The following is a 20,004-nucleotide window of genomic DNA, read 5'->3' on the forward strand; positions in this document are numbered from 1 at the left end:
TATGATGCCCACCAATGATCGAATCGGTCGATCAATTTATATTTATCTCCATGAGGTAGGAACAAACCCGAGAATGTTTTATAACACAAGGGAGGAACGAGAAGGCGGCAATGTGTTGTAACACAAGCTAAAAACCAAGGTGAGAACCTGGACTTGAGACGACGGCAAAGGGTACTCTAGCGGCAGTAGACGACGGTAAAGGGTGCATCGTCAAAGGGAGTTTCTGTTACAGCAGATGATGCATCGTCAAAGAGTGATCTGCTTGCAGCATAGGAGTTTACTGCTTAGGGCGAAAATAAAATGTTTGGACTTTTTGAAGAGTTAAGATCATTCTCTTTTTTCTGGATGGAGGACATTTTTATCCTTTTCTCGAACTGTCGTTTCATGGCGGTAAAGGGTACTTAAGTCTTTGCAACTGCATCAGACTCCGATGCTAAGTGATGCCTGACACACACAAGGATACGAGCCTCACGTGCTTATATACATGGCACTCATTTGGACCCCCGAACACGCATTGCAAACAGTGCATCTTCGGGGGAGAACACACAACACCCTCTCCCTTTATATCATCGTAGAACGTTGCATGGGCAGGTTTCCATGCACCCGCCTGAGCATAGACCATGAGCATGGAGATGGAAGAGACCACTACAAAGGCGAAGACCAAGTGAGCACACCGAGCCATCGCTACTCGCTTAGCCTTAAACCAAAGCACGACGAAATCATGCAAAAATATATCAAAGTAAACCAGACTTCAGACAGAAAAACCCAGTTTTTTGGTGACAGACTGCACACAAGGATTCCTTGCCTAAGATTTATGGATCAGAGTTTCAATTTGCATGATCTGAAGCTTAATTAATGAAATCGCCGCAAACACTTCATGTGCACCAGCGATTTCGAAAATCAGCATTTCACATACTTGGTGTAACAATGCATAATGATCAGTGATCCAGCGACAATGTTTTCATATTTCAAGAGAAAAGGGTACGTGTCAATAAACAAATAAGACTGCCCAAGTAAATAACAGGTGCACTTAATGGGCCATTTAACAAAGATCATTTGATTTTATAGGAAACAAAAACTCCAGAATGCAAAAGTTGAACACATGAAGATGATACTCAAAGAGAAACAAAAGTCAAAGAAGCAAAGAAGATCAATTGCCCAGTCTGAATGAATATCCTAGTGTACTATAACCTCCATTCTTCTCTCTATGCCATTGCAGGCATATCCCTGAGCCATGGATCCAGAGGTTTCCCAATGGAGTAAACTATGAAACCAATTTTCCTCAGCTTCTCAGGATCAACAATGTTCCGCCCATCAAACACAAAAGCGGGCTTCTGCATATGCTCATAGATCCTCTCATAGTCCAGGTTCTTGAATTCGTCCCACTCGGTCAAAATGCAGATGCAATGAGCACCCCTGGTAGCTTCATAAGCATTCCATACCACACTCACTTGCTTGACAGCAGTTGGGCTCTTTGGCTGCAAATGGACTGGGTGATCCCAATCAAATTTATTCATAGAAAGGTCCCTCTGTATCTGATCCTCAGTCACTTGAGGATCATAGATGCTGATGTTTGCCTTGTCTCCAAGAAGGCCATTACTGACATCAATTGCAGGCGTCTCCCTGGTATCCCCAGTGTCTTTCTTGAAGGCAAATCCAAGCACCGCAATCTTCTTGCCAGAAACAGTGTTGAACATTGATGAAACGACACGGTTAACAAACCGGCTCTTCTGGTAATCGTTGATCTTGATCACCTGTTTCCAGTAATTTGCAACCTCCGGCAACCCATTGCACTCACAGATGTAAACCAGGTTCAAAATGTCCTTCTGGAAGCATGAACCACCAAATCCAACACTGGCATTCAAGAATTTCGGGCCAATTCTCGAATCCTTTCCAACAGCATAGGAAACTTCTGAGACATCGGCTCCTGTGGCTTCACAGAGTGCAGACATTGCATTTACAGAGGAGATCCTCTGCGCCAAGAAGGCATTGGCGGCCAGCTTAGAGAGCTCAGCTGACCATAAGTTGGTGGTGATGATCCGATCTTCAGGGACCCAATGAGCATAAACATCTTTGAGAGCCTGCACAGCTTTTTTACCTTCAGGTGTCTCCCGCCCTCCAATCAGCACCCTGTCAGGCTTGAAGAGATCTTGAATTGCTGTCCCCTCCGCCAAAAATTCAGGGTTGGAGAGGATCTGAAAGTTTATTCCTTTGTTGTTGTGAGTCAGAATCTTTTCAATTGCTTCCGCAGTCTTAACAGGTACCGTGGATTTCTCAACCACAATCTTATCAGATTTTGAGACATCAGCTATCATGCGAGCTGCGCTCTCCCAGTAAGTGAGATCAGCTGCCTTGCCAGCTCCAAGACCTCTGGTTTTTGTAGGCGTATTTACTGAAACAAATATTATGTCAGCTTCAGAGATATGCTTCTCTATGTCGGTGCTGAAGAAGAGGTTCTTCCCTCTGCACTTCTTGACAACATCCTCAAGACCCGGTTCATAGATTGGGAGTTGATCGCTATTCCAGGCAGCAATCCGAGAAACAGATATGTCGACAACAACCACTTCAATTGCTGGACATTTGAGAGCAATCACAGCCATGGTTGGGCCCCCGACATAGCCAGCACCAAGGCCGCAGATCTTCACCATTTTCTTTAACTATAAAATGAACAGAGAAGATTGGCTCAAACAGACATACAACGAAAAAGTTTGCTAGCATGTTATAGAGTCTGATATAAATTTAACTTACAAAATTTGCCTTGACAAAAAGTGCAGGAAAATATGGTAGATATGCAACTAGCTAAAAGTTACTATCATTCTATAGCAAAAAAAACATCATCAAGGAAAACGAAAAGAAGGCAACTACCATGGTACAAAAGGTCACAAATAGAAACAGATTCCACACCAAAAAGACCTAATGATAACTATCACTTCCATATGGATGTTGCTGAAGTCAGCAGTGTACCGTGTCACTCAAAGCAGCAGAGTGCTCGGTGATCATTTAGATTGAGACCATATCAGGTCAGAGGCACCTTTGATTATGACTCGGATGCGATGCCGCTCATCCATGAGATGAAGGGCAACCCAAACACCACCATTTTTCTTGTTTTTCAGCTGATCAATTTTTGTTCTTTAGATGCTGTTCACCTACAAGATGAATGGTTCTCAAAATTTTTGTGGGACCCCTCTGAGAAGTAAACTATCCAACCATGGTGTTTGGGTTGCCGTTCATCACATGGATGAACGGCATCCAAGGCACCTCTCAAAATAATCCAGCAGAGGTGCCTCTGACCTGATGCCGTCTTATTTAGATCAGATTTCCAGCTTTGAGTTTGGTTTATTATTCTCCGAGAGTTTCGCACCAAAGAAGAAAGAAGAAGAAAAGTCACAGAAAGAGGCAAACAGAGAAAGTGGCATTTGAACAGGGAATTCAATATTCTTTCCTCGAAAAAATAACTAAGTACAGCTGACAGTATATTTTTTACAAAAATGGGAAAACGCTACCTCAAAAAGTCGCAGTTTGTATTAAGGAGAGAGAGAGAGAGAGAGAGAGATTATACATTAGGGATGAAGAAAATGAAACAGAGCAGAAGTCTAAATCAGAATCAGCATAGCAGATCCAATACCACAGCAACATAAAACTCTAGCACAGTTCTGTCGGATTGGAAGGAAAAAAAGACAAGTACCGATTACATAGAGGCTGATAATGGATCAAACCAAAAGCAAACATCAAGGAATAAAACCAGACAGATCTGCAATAGATCAGAAACAGCAAAGCTCCAAGCTACCTAGACAACTCCATGAGCAATTGGCACCCAAAACCCGCAATATTAGTCTTTCTCGTCTCAACAAAACATAGACAATTGTATGCTATGAAAAAAGACCAGCACACATGCAACAGGGAAAGAAGAGAATAAAACGCAGTAGACTCAAATAATAATTTCAGTTTCAAATCTGTAACAAAACCTCATGGAAACAACAGATCCAACACATTGATACAAAAACTTATTCACTGAGTTCAAATATTCAAATTCCCAAACAAGGGTGCCAGGAAGAACGCGTGGGTACACCAAAACAACGATGAAACATCAACACCCACATAATAAAATTAGCATGTTGTTAATGACACGAGGAACAACGATTATAAAACCAAATCCACATAAAACCAACAACCAACAAAGTCAAGACGAAACCAAATCCATGAGACACACAAAAAGCACAGGAAAAACCATGATCCGAATCACGAACTCGTAACAAAACCCAAAATGCTGACACCACCAACATAAACCATCACCAAATCGATGTAGCAATGGAGTCACGGGGATTTCTTCAACGATTCCTCAAATATCATCAAAAGAGAAAAATGGGTACTCATAAAACGTACAGAATTCACAAGCAAAAGATAACAAAAAGAAGAAGAAGAAGAAGGAAAGGCCCTACCTAGCAACAAGAACAGAGGGAAAACCAGATCTTCTGTACCCTGAGACAACTTGAGAGACTCAACCCCTTATATACGAAATACCCATCTGAGATCTACCCCACCCGTCAATTTTTTTTTACCTTTCTTTAACTAACAAACGGCCTAGGAAACCCTTATTCTGTAAACAAAAACTAAATAGAATCATCAAAAAAAAAAAAAACTTATGACGGGAGCAAATGTAGAAACACCAACATAAAAAAGAGAAGCTTTTTTTTGCTCTTATTTGAGATTTCCATGTGCGGGGTCCTGAGATTTTTACCTCTTTGGAACAGTAAATTGTGACTTCTACGGTGAAAAAGAGATTTGTGGGTGGCACCCAGAATTGTGAAGCCTTTTACAACAAGAAAGGAAATTTCTTTAATGGTTTGGTGTTGGCCTGTTGGTAAATGAGTGCAAAGAAAGCAAAAACTTAATTCTTTTTCCTATTTTATGAGGGGGTGATTTGACAAAGGGAAGGTGGACACTGGACGGAAAACGTATACTTCGATTATAGGAAAATCCATTGCCTTTTAGGAAGTTAGGATTTAGAGGTTTAATATCTGCCCCTTTCCTTGTATAAAAGCGGACTTCTGCGGTTCTTGAAATGTTAATACTTTACTAATGAATACCAAATTGGCCAATGTTTCTGTATTTGATAAATGACCTGGAGTGAGGGATGTAAATGGGTCGGGTCCAGTTTGTTTCCATATGTAAGCCATTGGACCTCATGATATCAACTATCTAGCTTTATATTAGGCACGAACTTGTATACGGACGGAGTTGGACCCAGAGACCCGTTATACAATTCAAGTTTATAAGTTCCTTAGTTCTCATTGGACATAAATCTACACTTAAAGCAATGCTCTTAAACAGAGAGCTTGCTTTTGAATCATACATTTTTTTAATTGATTTTGGGTGTGAGAACCTCTTACCAACTCCAACAGTTTAGTTAATCTAGCTTTTGGTGGAAACCAGGCTTCTTAGAGGGCTAAATCAGGGTTAATACTTATTTGGGCGACACAGAACCTGGTTTTCATAAACAAGGGTTTTATCAAAAGCTGGTTTAAACACATGGCAGGCCTATTTTTTGAACCCTCAAAACCAAGTTTGTCCCGGTCGACACCCGCCTAAGCTGTTGCAATCATGCTAAATGGATTTAATTGGATCGAATAGCTGTCCAACCCAAACTTATGATATTTCCACTAGGACGTAATTTATACTAAGCCCATAATGAGTCCGTCCCGTTCAATGTTGTCAGTATCCGTATCGGCCATGTATTCGTTTGGCTGAATCCGATACTCAAGTGAATCGTTTTGAATAGGCTAAAAATAATGAAAAAAATATTATGTATTAATCAGAATGCGTGTTAAAGCTATTAAAATAATATTAAGTATTTTTTATATTTATTAAAAAATAGCCGATTCATAGGTGAAGGGTATCGATTTTCTGCCGATGCGCACCCGATACTGACAACATTGGTCCCATTCTCTATCCTTTCACTATCTCAAATGGTCTTACTTAGGCTTACAGAACGCCCACGTGCTTCTTGGTTCCTCTAGTCGCAGCAAAAAAATGTCGGAGATAATTTCAAATATCGTGATTATATCTCCTATATTTTTAAAAGGCAATAAATCATGATACTTTCAAAAGAATGTGATGTTATTGTTTTACTTTTGTGATACTAGCACACTTTTTATTTTCACACTTTAACGTGTGCACCAATATCTTCTCGAGATTTTCTCAAGATAAACATAATTGTTTTTATTTTTATTGCAAGATTTTCCCGAGAAAATCCGAGATTTGTGCGACTTATGAAGTCTACGATAGCATGGGGTCAAGTCATTCTGTTACAGAAGTCCAAGGGATAGGGTAGTATTTTCAATTATGTGGGTAGAGAGGTCTTCAAATTAGACAGCAACAGACACAGACATGTTTTTTTTTTTTTTCTTCTAAAGCTTGGGTCAGCCCCAAAGGGGAGGGTTGTGTATGTTCGCCCCCGATGATTCACTGAATCCCACGTCCGTGTTCGGGGGATCGAATGAGCGTCACGTATTCATGCACATGGGGCTCGTATTCCCGTGTATGTTGACATAACTTTGCATCGGACTCTGGTGCTGTTGCAAAGACTTAATCACCCTTACTTGCTTTTTTTGCCCTGAAATGACGGTTCGAGGAAATGACAAAAATATCCTCCATTCAAAAGTTGTGAAACGACGAGTGGGGAAAAGGACAAAAAAGTCCTCCTTCCAGAAAGTTTGATGTTAACCATTTAAAGTGGAAACGTTCGCCTGCGCCATCTGCTGTAACAGTGCTCCCATTATCAACGCAAACTTTGCCTTCGTCTCCAGTCGAGCTTTCCGCCTTGTTTTTTATCCTGTTGTACAACACATTGTCGCCTTCTCGTGTCTGCCTTGTGTTACAAAACATTCCAGTGTCTTCTCTTCATTTTTGCTGTCGTTAGGCATCATGGAAGAAAGCAATGATTCACAAACATTCCAACCAGTGCCATTAAGGCACCGTGAGTAGCTTTTCATCTCATCATGCTATCGATGAAGAAGGCATGTCGTCTTGTGTGCCATTAAGGCATTGTTTGGTTATTGCAGGTAGATCTTGTTATTACGAAGGTTGGAAACTTATCGATATTTGTAAGACGCTGGGACCTGTTGACAAGAACGCTTGTTTGCAGATGCTAGGAAGGGCCTCTACCCCATCAGGTATCCTACAGTCACTCATCATATGCATTGTATCTCAAACCGCTGTATTAGTAACAGACTCTCGTTTTTGTGAGATACATTTTTGTTAGTTAATATCGATTTGTTTGCTATTATGTTCAAGTTCTTCCTTATCGATTTGTAATTTATTGTGCGATATATTTATCGACCTTTTAGATAGTATGTTTTTGTATCGTCGAGTTATAAGTTATAAATACTGAACTGCCGTATCGATTTTCAATATCTGACAAATCGCTATACATATCGTTTTGTAAGATATTATATGTTTTGTAATATGTATTTGTAAGATATTTGTACACAGACTTTGAAAATGTTTGGGTGCAGAAACACATCTTGACACGCATGGCGGGGCGATTTTCGCATGCATATCGTTGCTCTCTCAGCGACTTCTATTGAACTCGCTTTAGAGCCTCGTGGATATTATGAGAGCGTTATCGTCAACACACATGTACGACATGTTTATTTTATTGGCATGGTAAGCGACACGTCGATGCTCAGCATAAGCAAACATCAAACCGCACTTGCTTTGATACTTTCATTCATTAAATCGTTGCTTTGACTTGCGTAACCCTAGTGGTATCCGTTCTTATATGCATCCTGATTAAATCGTAGTAAACCTATGCCGCTTGCTAACGGAAATTGATATATTGCTTACAAAACATTCCACTGTCTTCTTTTATTTGTCGTTGTTGTTAGGCATTAAGGAAGAAAGCAATGATGCACAAACATTCCAACCAGTTCCATCAAGGCGGCGTGAGTAGCTTCCCAGCATCATGCTATCGATGAAGAAGGCATGTCGTCTTGTGTGTCATTAAGGCTTTTTTTTGTTATTGCAGGTAGATCTTGTTCTTACGAAGGTTGGAAACTTATCGATATTTGTAAGACGCTGGGACCTGTTGACAGGAATGCTTGTTTGCAGATGCTAGGAAGGGCCTCTACCCCATCAGGTATCCTACATTCACTCATCATATGCATTGTATCTCAAACCGCTGTATTAGTAACAGACTCTCGTTTTTGTGAGATAATATCGACTTGTTTGTCATGTTACTGCAAACACAAATTGATATATTTCTTAAAACATTATTGAGCTTATCATCAGGTTGTAATAAAGACGATGTAGCTCAATCAATAGAAAGATCTGGAGAATTGAATATCTATACTTATGACCCAACTGAAGAATTGAACATCTGCACTGACGATGCACATGAAAAGAAGGGTGCAGGCATTAGACCCACTATTGACTTGAATGTTCCAGTGGAAGAAATGCAATTCAATGATGAGGTAGACTACCATGACAGCGCACATAATAAAAGTGTATGCACCGGGAATATACACGGAAGTACACCTGACTTCAATGTTCCAGGAGAAGAAATGCAATTCAATAATGATCCTGATTTTGATGTCAGTACACTTAATAAAACCGTAGGAACTGGGAATGTACATGGAATTGTACTTGACTATGTTCCTGTAGAAGGAATGCATTTTAATAACGAAGAAGATGCATATAAATTTTACAATGATTATGCCTTAAAAGTTAGCTTCAGTGTGAGAAGGTTTTCTTGGTCAAAAAATGCACAGGGTCTCTTGGTTAAAAAGACATATGTCTGTTCCAAGCAAGGTTGGAAGAAATCAATGGGAAATCCAACTAGGAGCACGCCAGAATCAAGATGTGGATGTCAGGCGAGATTGGTTTTGAGAAGACATCCGAATGGGAAATTTGTCGTGCGTACTTTAATCAGTGATCATAATCATGATTTATCTACATCATTTATGACTCCTATGCTAAGGTCACATCGTAAAGTAACTGTAGCTCATGCTGCAATGGCTGAAATAGCCGATAGCGCCGGCATTGCACCAAGGAAGACATACAATTTGTTTACCCGCATTGATGGTGGTCGCGAAAATGTGTCATTCACACCTTTGGATCTTAGAAACCACTTGAGCAGGAAGATGACAAATAACATGAAGAACGGAGAAATATGTTGTTTGGTTCGTTACTTACAGAATAAATCAAGCAATGAACATGGTTTCTTTAGTGCAATGCAAGTGGACGCAGATGGATATGCCGTGAATATGTTTTGGTCAAATTCAAGGTCTAGATTAGATTATGAATGCTTCAATGATGTGCTTGTGTTTGATACTACAGTAAAGATTAACACTGAACAATGGCCATTTGCGCAGTTTGTGGGAGTGAACCATCACGCACAGAGTTGTATATTAGGCGGTGCTTTTGTGTATGACCAGACCAAGGAAACCTTTGAGTGGTTGTTCAGAGTATTTACACAGGCAATGAACGGGAAGCATCCTGAAACTGTACTTACAGATGGTGATCACGCAATTGCGGCTGCAGTGCTTCATGTGTGGCCAGATGCACATCATCGCCTGTTTTTGTGGCATATCTTTCAAAATGCAGCAAAGAACATAGGACACATATTTAATCAGAATACAGGGTTTGACAAACATTTTACAAGGTGTGTACTTCATAGCGTAGACGAGGTCACCTTTAAATCAGATTGGGACAAAATGATTAAGACATACGACCTTGCTGACTGTCTGTGGTTACAAAATTTATATGCAGAAAAAGATAAGTGGGCATTGGCATATGGAAGACAATACTTTTGTGTAGGTATGATAAGCACACAAAGAGCCGAATCTATGCATGACACGCTGAAGAAAACCCTGTATTCATGTTTAACAATGTTTCATTTCATGGAACAATATGAATTATTTGTAGACGGTCTAAGACAGAATGAGCTTGAACAAGACGTGAAATGCTTCAATACACGACCTCTAACTTTTGGCATGAAAATATTGATGCGACCTGCAGCTCTGTATACACTAACTGTATTTGAATGGATCAAGAAAGAGGTGTTGCATGTCATGAATTGCAAAATAGAAGAACTGGTGCAAACCGAGAATATGCACAAATACCATATTTTTTGTCAGGGCGAAAAGCATCAGGAAAGGCAAGAAGCGCATGTCACGTACAATGTCGACAACGGAAGGGTAGAATGTTCGTGCAAAATGTATGAATTCAAAGGTATCCTATGTTGTCATGCATTAAAGGCACTCAATCAAGAGAAGATACAAGAAATACCTGAGTCTTACGTAATGCGAAGATGGACGAGACGCGCGAAGATTGAAATGCTCGTTATGGACAATGCGAGTAAATCTGGTGTTGACGAGAAGTGACACATAGCCTCCCGTTACCAACAACTGTGTAGGTCATTCATGCATGTTGTTGATTTGGCATCGAGAAGCGAAGAAGGCTATGCATGTGTGAGAAAAGCTGCAACGGAGTTACTTGAAAACGTGGAGTTAATTCACATTAAGTCTTTTGCAGCGAATGAATACCAGCCGAAGATAATGGGATCGAACAACGTAGGTCAAAATCATGTCTCGCTTGACACTCCCGAGAAGTTGCGCCGAAGCGTAAACATTATCTTCAACAAGTCAGTAGTGAACGTTGTTGATTATGATGGACATATTCATGAAGCGAAGGGTATCAAAAGAAAACTTGCCTCTGATTGCGGTCGTCGGAGGGCAAAGGGTGCACTAGAATTGGTTGGCAAGAAAAGGACTAAGAAACAACCAACCTGTAATAAAAAACAACAAAGCCCTTCGAATGAACAGGTATATAAAACATTATATTGCTTCCCATTGCGTGAAGCTTGTCAAATAGCTAACTCGTGTAATGTCCATCATGCAGCAATACCCTGCAGAAGTACCGGCAAACGTTCAAACCTACATTCCTCCCGACCAGATTTCCGGCAACGATCGCTACAGTTTTACAAGGCTTTTGGTATGTAATCGATGTTGCGAGGAGGTATGCATTTCTTGTGAAACTTAATTCAGTGTCTAATATTTTCTCTTTCATGACAGGCTATGATGCAGTCGACAGATAGGTTTGGGACACAGGAATCTCGTGTGGGCTATTAACTTAGTTGGCATGCCTCTTTGCATGACCCGATCTCCACAATGTCGGATTTTTTGAGAGTTTATAGTCGTTTGTCATTGACGACTTGCGGTTCGTGGTTGAATTTGTTCAAATTGATAGATAGCAGGTTTTTGCTTCTGCAGGAAGGCGATTGATGACATCACTGTATGGCGATTTGTGGTTATCGTTGAATAGCAATATGTGGCATCGCAGCGTAGAACATTGTTGATTATTGTTGAACTGTCAATCTTAGCGTGATGCGAAGGATTTTTCAAGTGTGCTACGATGTGTGGCATCGCAGCGTAGGACTGTCAATCACTGTGCTGCGATGCCACAGATCGCTATTCAACGATAACTACAAATCGCCATACACCTTCAGTCAACTTCTTCTCCAGCAAATCTTTCGCGTTCTCGACACCTCCACTTGCCTTTTGAAATCATTATTGTTATCTTGTGAAAAGTTGTATCCATATATTATAAATAAAAGGCTACTCAATGTGTATTTTCCAACGGATACCCATAAATGTTTGAGTTGTTGTACAATATTCATTGATCATGTTGGTTGAGCAGTACATCTTTTAGGTCATAAATAGTCGCACAAGCACTGGAAGGTGTGTTTGTCTTCTACTTCGTGAACCAGCAACAACCAAACCGACGGTTCCTTCATAAACCTGGAGATCCGCCCTCGAACATAGAAAATTATAGTCGGTGAGGCAGACGAAGACAGCTACACGACCAACAATGGCAAATCATGGGTATATTGTCTACACATAGTCTACATGTTCAGCAAAATCCGTCTCTTTCATGCATTTTTTGCGATTTGTTTTTGTGTACTATATAATGTAATTTAAATATCGGTCGTTGTAATGTCCGCATTCATTTCAGTCGAACATCCACCGACGAAGTTGGGCAAAAACTTAGTCAATCACTCCTAGAGGACATCAACCGAATGCGCAGTGAATTCGCACAATGCAACATGATCAGTAATTTTGTTAGTATGAAACTAGTAGTAGTTGTCTATAAACGTAAGCCATGTGTACGTATGATCAATACAACACCATATTTGCTGCAAACAGACTATATCCGATTTCGTAAATTATATTAAAAGCAACGCACCAAGCCAGACTGTGAGCGTCGTCAGCCCATATTTCATGGCATATCGGTTGTATTTTATGTTGCTTTTCATTATTGATTTAGTCCAATTGATTAGTATGTTAACGTTGGTGTTAGCAATGTTTCTTTCGGTTTGCAGACTATATTACGCCGTTTGCCATACTCCAGTGGATTTCAAGACGGCAAACCTTATTGGGTTAACGGTAATCACTGCAGAGACCTTATGACAAGTGAAAAGGTAAGCAAACAAACCTACAGTGCAATATTACAGCGTGACAGTGGTAACAACATTTTTTCGATCTATTTGCAGATACTGATTCCTACACTCTGGCAGTCTGAAAAGCATTGGGTCTTATACGTGATGGATTTACGCGAAAAACAACTATGGTGTTACAATTCGTTGGAAGTTGACAGTGGTTTACGGCTAGACATTTCCCATCTCGTAAGATTCCATCTATATGAGTATCGTGTAGTGTACTGGGGTCATGAATTTACTTTCGGTCGCATTATTCTCAGATCGGTTTCCTCATAGCCATTTTGGGAGTCGATGTCAGCGAGTGGATCTATCGCACGACATACCATGCTCCTTTACAAGATAATGGCGTTGATTGCGGCGTATTTGTAATGAAGTACATTGAAGCGATATACAATGGTGCAGAACCCTGTTTCGACGCTGTATGCCATTCCTTGGCCTCTGTTATTGGGAATTAAGGGCATGTCTATTGCTTCTAGTTTACAATCTGTTTTTGCAGGTTGATATACCCGGATTCCGCGAAGAACTCTGCAAAAAGTTGACGTCCTTTCTAATTTCGGAGGAGAAACTGACGGAGGCGAGGATCTAAAAGGCTTGTAATTGATAAAAGATGTGCGCTCAACCCGCGTGATTGATAGTCGTAGGGTGAGACTGCGATGTGTGCAATGAACAAAGACTTCTAATGTTCGAAATGATAATATTCAACATCGCTATGAAATGTTGTATGCTTAAACATCGCTTTAATGTCGCGTTCGTATTTTACGAATAGTACAAAGCGATACGCTTGGTAGTCTAACGTCAAACTACACTGCTACGACCATGAAAACCTGTGGCAGCATTTGAAAATTGTTTGAATTTTAAACGACGGTTTCTTCAATTATGATCTTACAGACCTATGAAAAAGGTATAGACGGATACAACAACTGCGTCGAAGCCGCCTATGCACTCGATTCAAGAATAAGTCGTTTATGCAGGAATTGTCGATTATGTCGGTTCCTTATTCGCGAAGCAAAGTGGAACTGTGTGTTGTGTCATTCAAATATTAATGAAACGTCCTATCACCCTCCGTCAGTTTTCGAGTATATACGTCAGTTTCATTAAGTACTAGATTGATATGAAACCCTAGTTCGCTTTTATAGTGGTAAAAAGAAACACATTCTTGCATTTATAGACTTTCCAGTTAATTCATGATTATTTCATAACTTGATACTATATAAATAAGAATATTAGGAATAGCTCAATGAGATCTAGATTGACACGAAACCCCAGTTTGTTTTTATTGTTTTGCTAATTTTTTGTTTACTTTCTTGATTTTTCTAGATTTTAAGTTAATGTATACATATTCCATGACTTCAGTTTGCATGGTAGAAGAAGAAGGCAACAGGAAGGAAATAAAAAAGAAGTCACAATGGCCTGAGCATACTTGAAAATCACGACATTTAGGGGTTCATGCTATCTCTCCATCAGATGAAGACGGACCAAAAGAGTGATAAGCAGAAGTCTCTAGCAAACAGACACTAAGGAAACATTACAGTGCAATACAACAATAATTTCTGCATCCACTTCAGAAATGGAGTTTAGAGAAAATGTTACCCTAAGGATCTAAGGCTCATCACCTTTTAAATTGAATTAGCACCGCAAGGTCAAAGGATATCTTCATTGCTCATCATCCACAGGCAGCACTGCTTTGATATCTCGTCCAATAGGATACAATCTCTAGTTTACAGACTATATAACTGCAAAGAATCTATACCTGATGGACATGGCCCAAGGGACATTGGATATGGCATTCTTATAAGTTCCTCGATAAGAATCAAATAACATAGCATAGGATACAGTTTCTTAAACCACACTGGATCATAAACATAAGGCATGACATGCATTCAGACTGCATGTCTTTACCATGTTTATTCATAAGACCACAAAACATATTAGAGGAATATTCATGATAGCGTCTAAATAAATATTAGCACTATCTTGATGAACTTATAAATATTCAAATATTAATGAACGGTGATGGAGGGGCTCGTTAGGTTGTACAGATAGAGTAATGCGATATTTAGAAATATCTTTCGCCGTACAGTATTCTTCAATGCTTAAGAACAACTTTACCAGCATTGGTTATGCGTATACAACACAAAACTATTTCTGAATACAATTTACTTTTCATAGAACACCCATCAATGGAACAAGATGAACACCCGTCACCGGAACGACAAATCTGCTTAGATCTCGCTAGGGAGAGGAAGAGGACTTGGCGGAGCTCCTGCTGGCCACCCTCAGCGCGACTGCACCGACTGGGTTGCTGTCGAGGAGGATGGCGAGAACGGTGATGGAGGGGCTCGTTAGGTTGTACAGACAGAGCAATCGATAGGTTTCACTTTATACTATTCGGTCTGCCGTTCGTTTTAAACTCAATCAATTTTCCGCATATTTCGTCGCGTATTACCGGCATATGTTCCTGCAACAAAACAGGTAATGTGAAACCAATATATAACATGAATACCCAATAACATCGGATACGAAGCTCATACAGCGTGGAAACAAGGTTGTTCTCCATTGTATATTGCTTTAATATGCTTCATCACGAATATGCCATAATCAAAACCAAAGCCTTTTCCAAAAAGTAGAGACAACCCACGTTTCTCCTTTGAATTCTCTCTTCCTCCCTTCTTACGCCTAACATTCCCCCACAATTCAAAGAATGAAATGGGAGGAAACCAAGGTGCAAGTTGAGACAATCTGCAACAGGACATATCATGCTTTCAGCAATGGTACCTTCCGGTTTGAACCACTACCTTAGTTGACTAACTTTACCCCCACAGGAACGAAGTGAACTGAAGTCTTAAACTTGAACCTTTGGTGTAGGAGTGTCTATCAGCAACAACATGATAAAGGTTCTGGTTGTAATATTTAGGGGCGGCGCAAAGGTCATGCGCCTGAATCCTGTTTCATGAGTGACTTCAGGAATAACCCAATTTCTTAAACTGCGGCCACACAGTCACACTCACATAGGTGGGCTTCTCCAAAGATGCATTGCTAACATCTCGCCTATAAGGCTTTGAACCCATTCAGAGTTTTAACTCTTCCTCAACTTGCAGCTACAACACCTTTCCAGAGTAAACAGGGGAACAGACACAGATACAAGGTATCATATTTAATAAGGTGCTATCCAGTTCACCCTACAGCTTGTTATTACCACATTGAACCTACTTTGTGGGATCTCCACTCAGATAGGTTGGGTTGCTACTGCAGATGAACTACTGATGGGTTTCAGTCCCATCCCCTCTGTGGATTTCAGGACTAAAGACTTATCTAGTCCTTTCGTTAATGGATCAGTTGTGTTCTCTTTGGATCCAACATAGTCCACAGCAACCACTAACTGAGACACCAGTTTCCTTACAGATTTTATTCTGACTTGGATGTGTCTCCTCTGCTTTTGGTTATATTTTGTGCTTTTAATCTTTGCAATAGTGGTCATATTGTCACAATTCACAGATATCACAGGAATTGGCTTGCACATTAAAGGAAGTTCCTCAAGAAGTCCCTTTAACCATTCAACTTTCAATCCTGTGATATCTAAAGCACATAGTTCAGCCTCAAAAGTAGACCGAGACAAGATGGTCTGCTTTACTAATCTCCAGGCGACTGCGCTGCCACCCAAGGTAAATACATACTCTGTCACGCCATAACTACCAGAGTTCATGGCTATCCAGCTCGCATCACTATATCCCTCAAGAACTGCAGAGAATCTCTTGTAATGCAAACTTAAGGAAATGGTTTCTTTCAGGTACCTAAGTACCCTGTCCAATGCCTTCCAATGAGTGCGATTTGGACAACTTGTGTATCTACTTAATTTTGTCACGGAGAACGAAATATCTGGTCTTGTGCAATTTGCAAGATACATCAAACTTCCAATAATCTGGGAATACCTCAATTGAGACATAGGAACACCAGTCATATTCTTATGAAGAGGGATAGAAGGGTCATATGGAGTTGCTACAGATCTCCCTTGGTTATAGCCAAATTTCACAAGAACTTTCTCAACAAAGTGAGATTGAGAAATGGCTATTCCCTCAGCTGAACGAGTCAGCTTTAAGCCTAAGATCATATTTGCAACACCCATATCCTTCATATCAAACTTACTACTAAGAAACAACTTTGTCTCATTTACAATTCTCATATTTGAACCAAACAATAAAATATCATCTACATACAAGTATAAAATAATACAACCATCACTTTTAACTTTGCAATAAACACATTTATCAGATTCATTGACAACAAAGCCAAATGATAAAATAATATTATCAAACTTCTTATGCCATTGTTTAGGGTCTTGTTTTAGTCCATATAATGACTTAACAAGTCTACAAACTTTATCTTCATTACCAGGAGCCACATAACCCTCAGGTTGATCCATATAGATCTCTTCTTTAAGATTGTCATGCAAGAAAGCGATCTCCACGTTCATTTGATGGACTGAGAGATCATAAATGAAAGCTAGTGCAATAAGCACCCTAATAGTGGTCATCCGGATAACCGGAGAATAGGTATCAAAATAGTTTATTCCCTCTTTTTGTTTGAACCCCTTGGCAACCAGTCTCGCCTTGTACTTGTCAATGGATCCATCCGGTTTCAACTTCTTCTTAAAGATCCATTTGCACCCAATTGTGGAACTACCACGAGGGAGGTCAACCAGTTCCCAAGTACCATTAGAGACAATGGAGTCCATTTCACTCTTTATGACATCTTTCCAATGCATTGCTTCAGGTAAAGCCATTGCATCTCGGAAAGTGGGAGGATCATCCTCGATAAGGTAAGTGATAAAATCACTTCCCAAATCCTTGGTAATCCGTGGTCTCCTGCTCCTTCTAGGTTCAACCACTTCCTCAGACTCACTGGGTCTAGGACGGGAACAAGATGGTTCTACCCCTACATCTGTCATCTTTTTCACATATTCGGGAATGGAACCATAAGTTGAAGGTATATCTAAAGAAGAAAGATTCTGAGGTACACTAACTTTCATGGGAAATACATCCTCAAAGAATGTAGCTTCTTGAAGCTCAACAATAGAGTTAACATCTATGTCAGATATCTCAGACTTAATTACTAAGAACTTGTAGGCATAGTTGTTCTCTACATAACCCAAAAAGACAGCATCTACTGTTTTAGGACCCAGCTTCTTCCTATTGTGCTCTGGGACAAGTACCTTAGCAAGGCACCCCTACACTTTAAGGTATTTCAAGCTAGCTTTCCTATTTCTCCATAGTTCAAAAGGGCTACTATCTTTATACTTCTGAGGTACTCTATTTAGAATATGGCAAGCCATATTCAGAGCATCCCCTCACATATAGGTAGGTAATCCAAAACTCCCAAGTAGAGTATTTATCATGTCAGTTAGGGTTCTATTCTTTCTTTCTGCAATCCCATTAGATTGAGGAGAATATGGAGCAGTAAATTCATGAATTATTCCAATAGACTTGCAATATTTATCAAGTTTATTAGAGGTATATTCTCCCCCTCTATCAGACCACAATCTTTTAAGTTTTCTACCAGTTTGTGTTTCTGCTTCATTCTTAAAAATAAGAAATTTATCAAAAGCTTCATTTTTTGATTTTAGCAGATACACATAACAGTATTTAGTGCCATCATCTATAAAAGTGATAAAATACTTTTTATGATTTCTGGTTAATACTCCATTAAACTCACAGATATCTGTATGCACCAGATCCAATATTTCAGAATCTCTAACAATCGTATGGAATGGTTTCCTACATTGTTTTGCTTGCACACAAATTTCACATTTTTTAGTTTTATCAATGGAATGCTCAGGAATCATTTTCAAGTTCATCATGCGTTTCACAGAATTGAAATTCACATGACCTAATCTATTATGCCATAAGTCAGATGATTCTATGTTATATGCTACATTAGACAATGAATCAAAAGAAACATCATTATCTAATTTCTCACTACAAACATGCTCAACACGAAGTTTAAACAAACCATCATTTAAATACCCCTTGCCAATAAAAGTTCCAGAATGTAAAATAACAACTTTATTACATTTAAAGTTAAATTCATAACCCTCTCTAACAAGACATGAACTACTTAGAATGTTCCTTCTAACTACAGGCATATGGTGCACTCTGTGTAAAGATAGAACTCGTCCTGAAGGAAACTTCAGATCCACGCATCCAATCCCTAACACCTTTGCAGCTGTTGAATTGCCCATAGTCACGGATCTGCCTGCAGCAGCCTGGTATGAGACAAAGACAGACTTATCAGCACAAACGTGCACATTAGCCCCAGTGTCAACCAAACACTCAGTTGGCTCATAAATGTGATAGATTTGTGGGTTAACAGAAACATACCCAGTACTAGTCCCAACGACCTCAGTCACCATATTGACTTGAGGCGTTCTGTCTGTGGTCCCATAAGCTTTGGCCTTCTTGGAAGGACATTCCTTAGCCCAGTGCCCAACCTGCCCACAGTTCCAGCACGGTTTGTTCTTTGCCTTTTTCTAGATTTTGGCCTTAGGTTTAAACTGGTTTTTCATTGCAGATTTCGATTTTTGTCCCTTGCCCTTAAAAGATCCGGTCATCATGTTCACCTTAGGCAGTTCAGTTGGCATTACGATCTGTTTCTGGCTCCTATGCTCCTCTTCTATAGCAATGGCTACCATAAGATCATCTAAGAAAATCTTCCCTCTACGATGCTTGAGAGACATACCAAAGTCTACCCAAGACTTAGGAAATTTCTCCACGATGGTCATAACTTGAAACTTATCAGGAAGTTTCATTTCAGCCTCAGCCAAACTATGGAGCAACAACAGAAACTCGTGTGCCTGCTCAGTGACCGACTTGCCTTCTACCATTTGATATTTCAGAAACTTGGCAATAGAGTACTTTTTAAGACCTTGGTCTTCAGTATTGTACTTCTTGTCAAGTTGATCCCATAGACCCTTAGCAGTGGTAAACAAAGGACGGTACACATCGAACAATGTGTTGGACAGAGCCAACAATATGCAGCCACAACATATACTGTAATTTTCTTTCCACTGGACTGCCGCAGTGACTGCAGCAGGGTTAGGGTCAGGGTCAGTATCAGAAACCGAAGGGCATTCGATTTCCAGAACCGACAATAGCCCTATCGTAGTGAACCAGATTTTCATGTGTTGCTGCCAACGCTTGAAGTTCTGACCGACAAACTTTCCCGGCATACCGGACATGTCTACTTTTGGTACAAACGCAGAAGAAGAAGACATGCTTAGAATCTTCTCTAAGACTGTTGGATCATATTTCGGATCACATAGTTTCATAATCGTCATCATGATATAATACATGATAGAAAACATGAAATATAACAGTGTATATAGCATGATCAACAAACAATCGAAACAATAACAGGGTGGAGGCATGTCAGTTTCCACATACAACCAAAATCCAGACGATAGCATAAGAACAACTATATGCACAGAACATAAAGAAAACAACAGAAACATGTTT

The 20,004-nt window shown here is 39.9% G+C and overlaps 1 protein-coding gene across 1 annotated transcript; it reads right to left on the bottom strand.

The window, feature by feature from the left end:
* Window positions 1-1,041: 1,041 nt before the first annotated feature.
* On the bottom strand, window positions 1,042-4,473 carry LOC149837646 (UDP-glucose 6-dehydrogenase 5-like). Its single transcript, XM_090007450.1, has 2 exons — window positions 4,440-4,473; window positions 1,042-2,657 (listed from the first exon to the last, which is right to left on the bottom strand). Exon 2 carries the CDS (start codon window positions 2,646-2,648, stop codon window positions 1,206-1,208), a length of 1,443 nt encoding a protein of 480 aa, XP_089863576.1. The 5' UTR covers window positions 2,649-2,657; window positions 4,440-4,473; the 3' UTR covers window positions 1,042-1,205.
* Window positions 4,474-20,004: the final 15,531 nt, after the last annotated feature.

Source organism: Nuphar pumila, chromosome 5, assembly GCF_984573655.1.
Source record: "Nuphar pumila chromosome 5, dmNupPumi1.hap1.1, whole genome shotgun sequence".
NCBI lineage: Eukaryota > Viridiplantae > Streptophyta > Magnoliopsida > Nymphaeales > Nymphaeaceae > Nuphar > Nuphar pumila.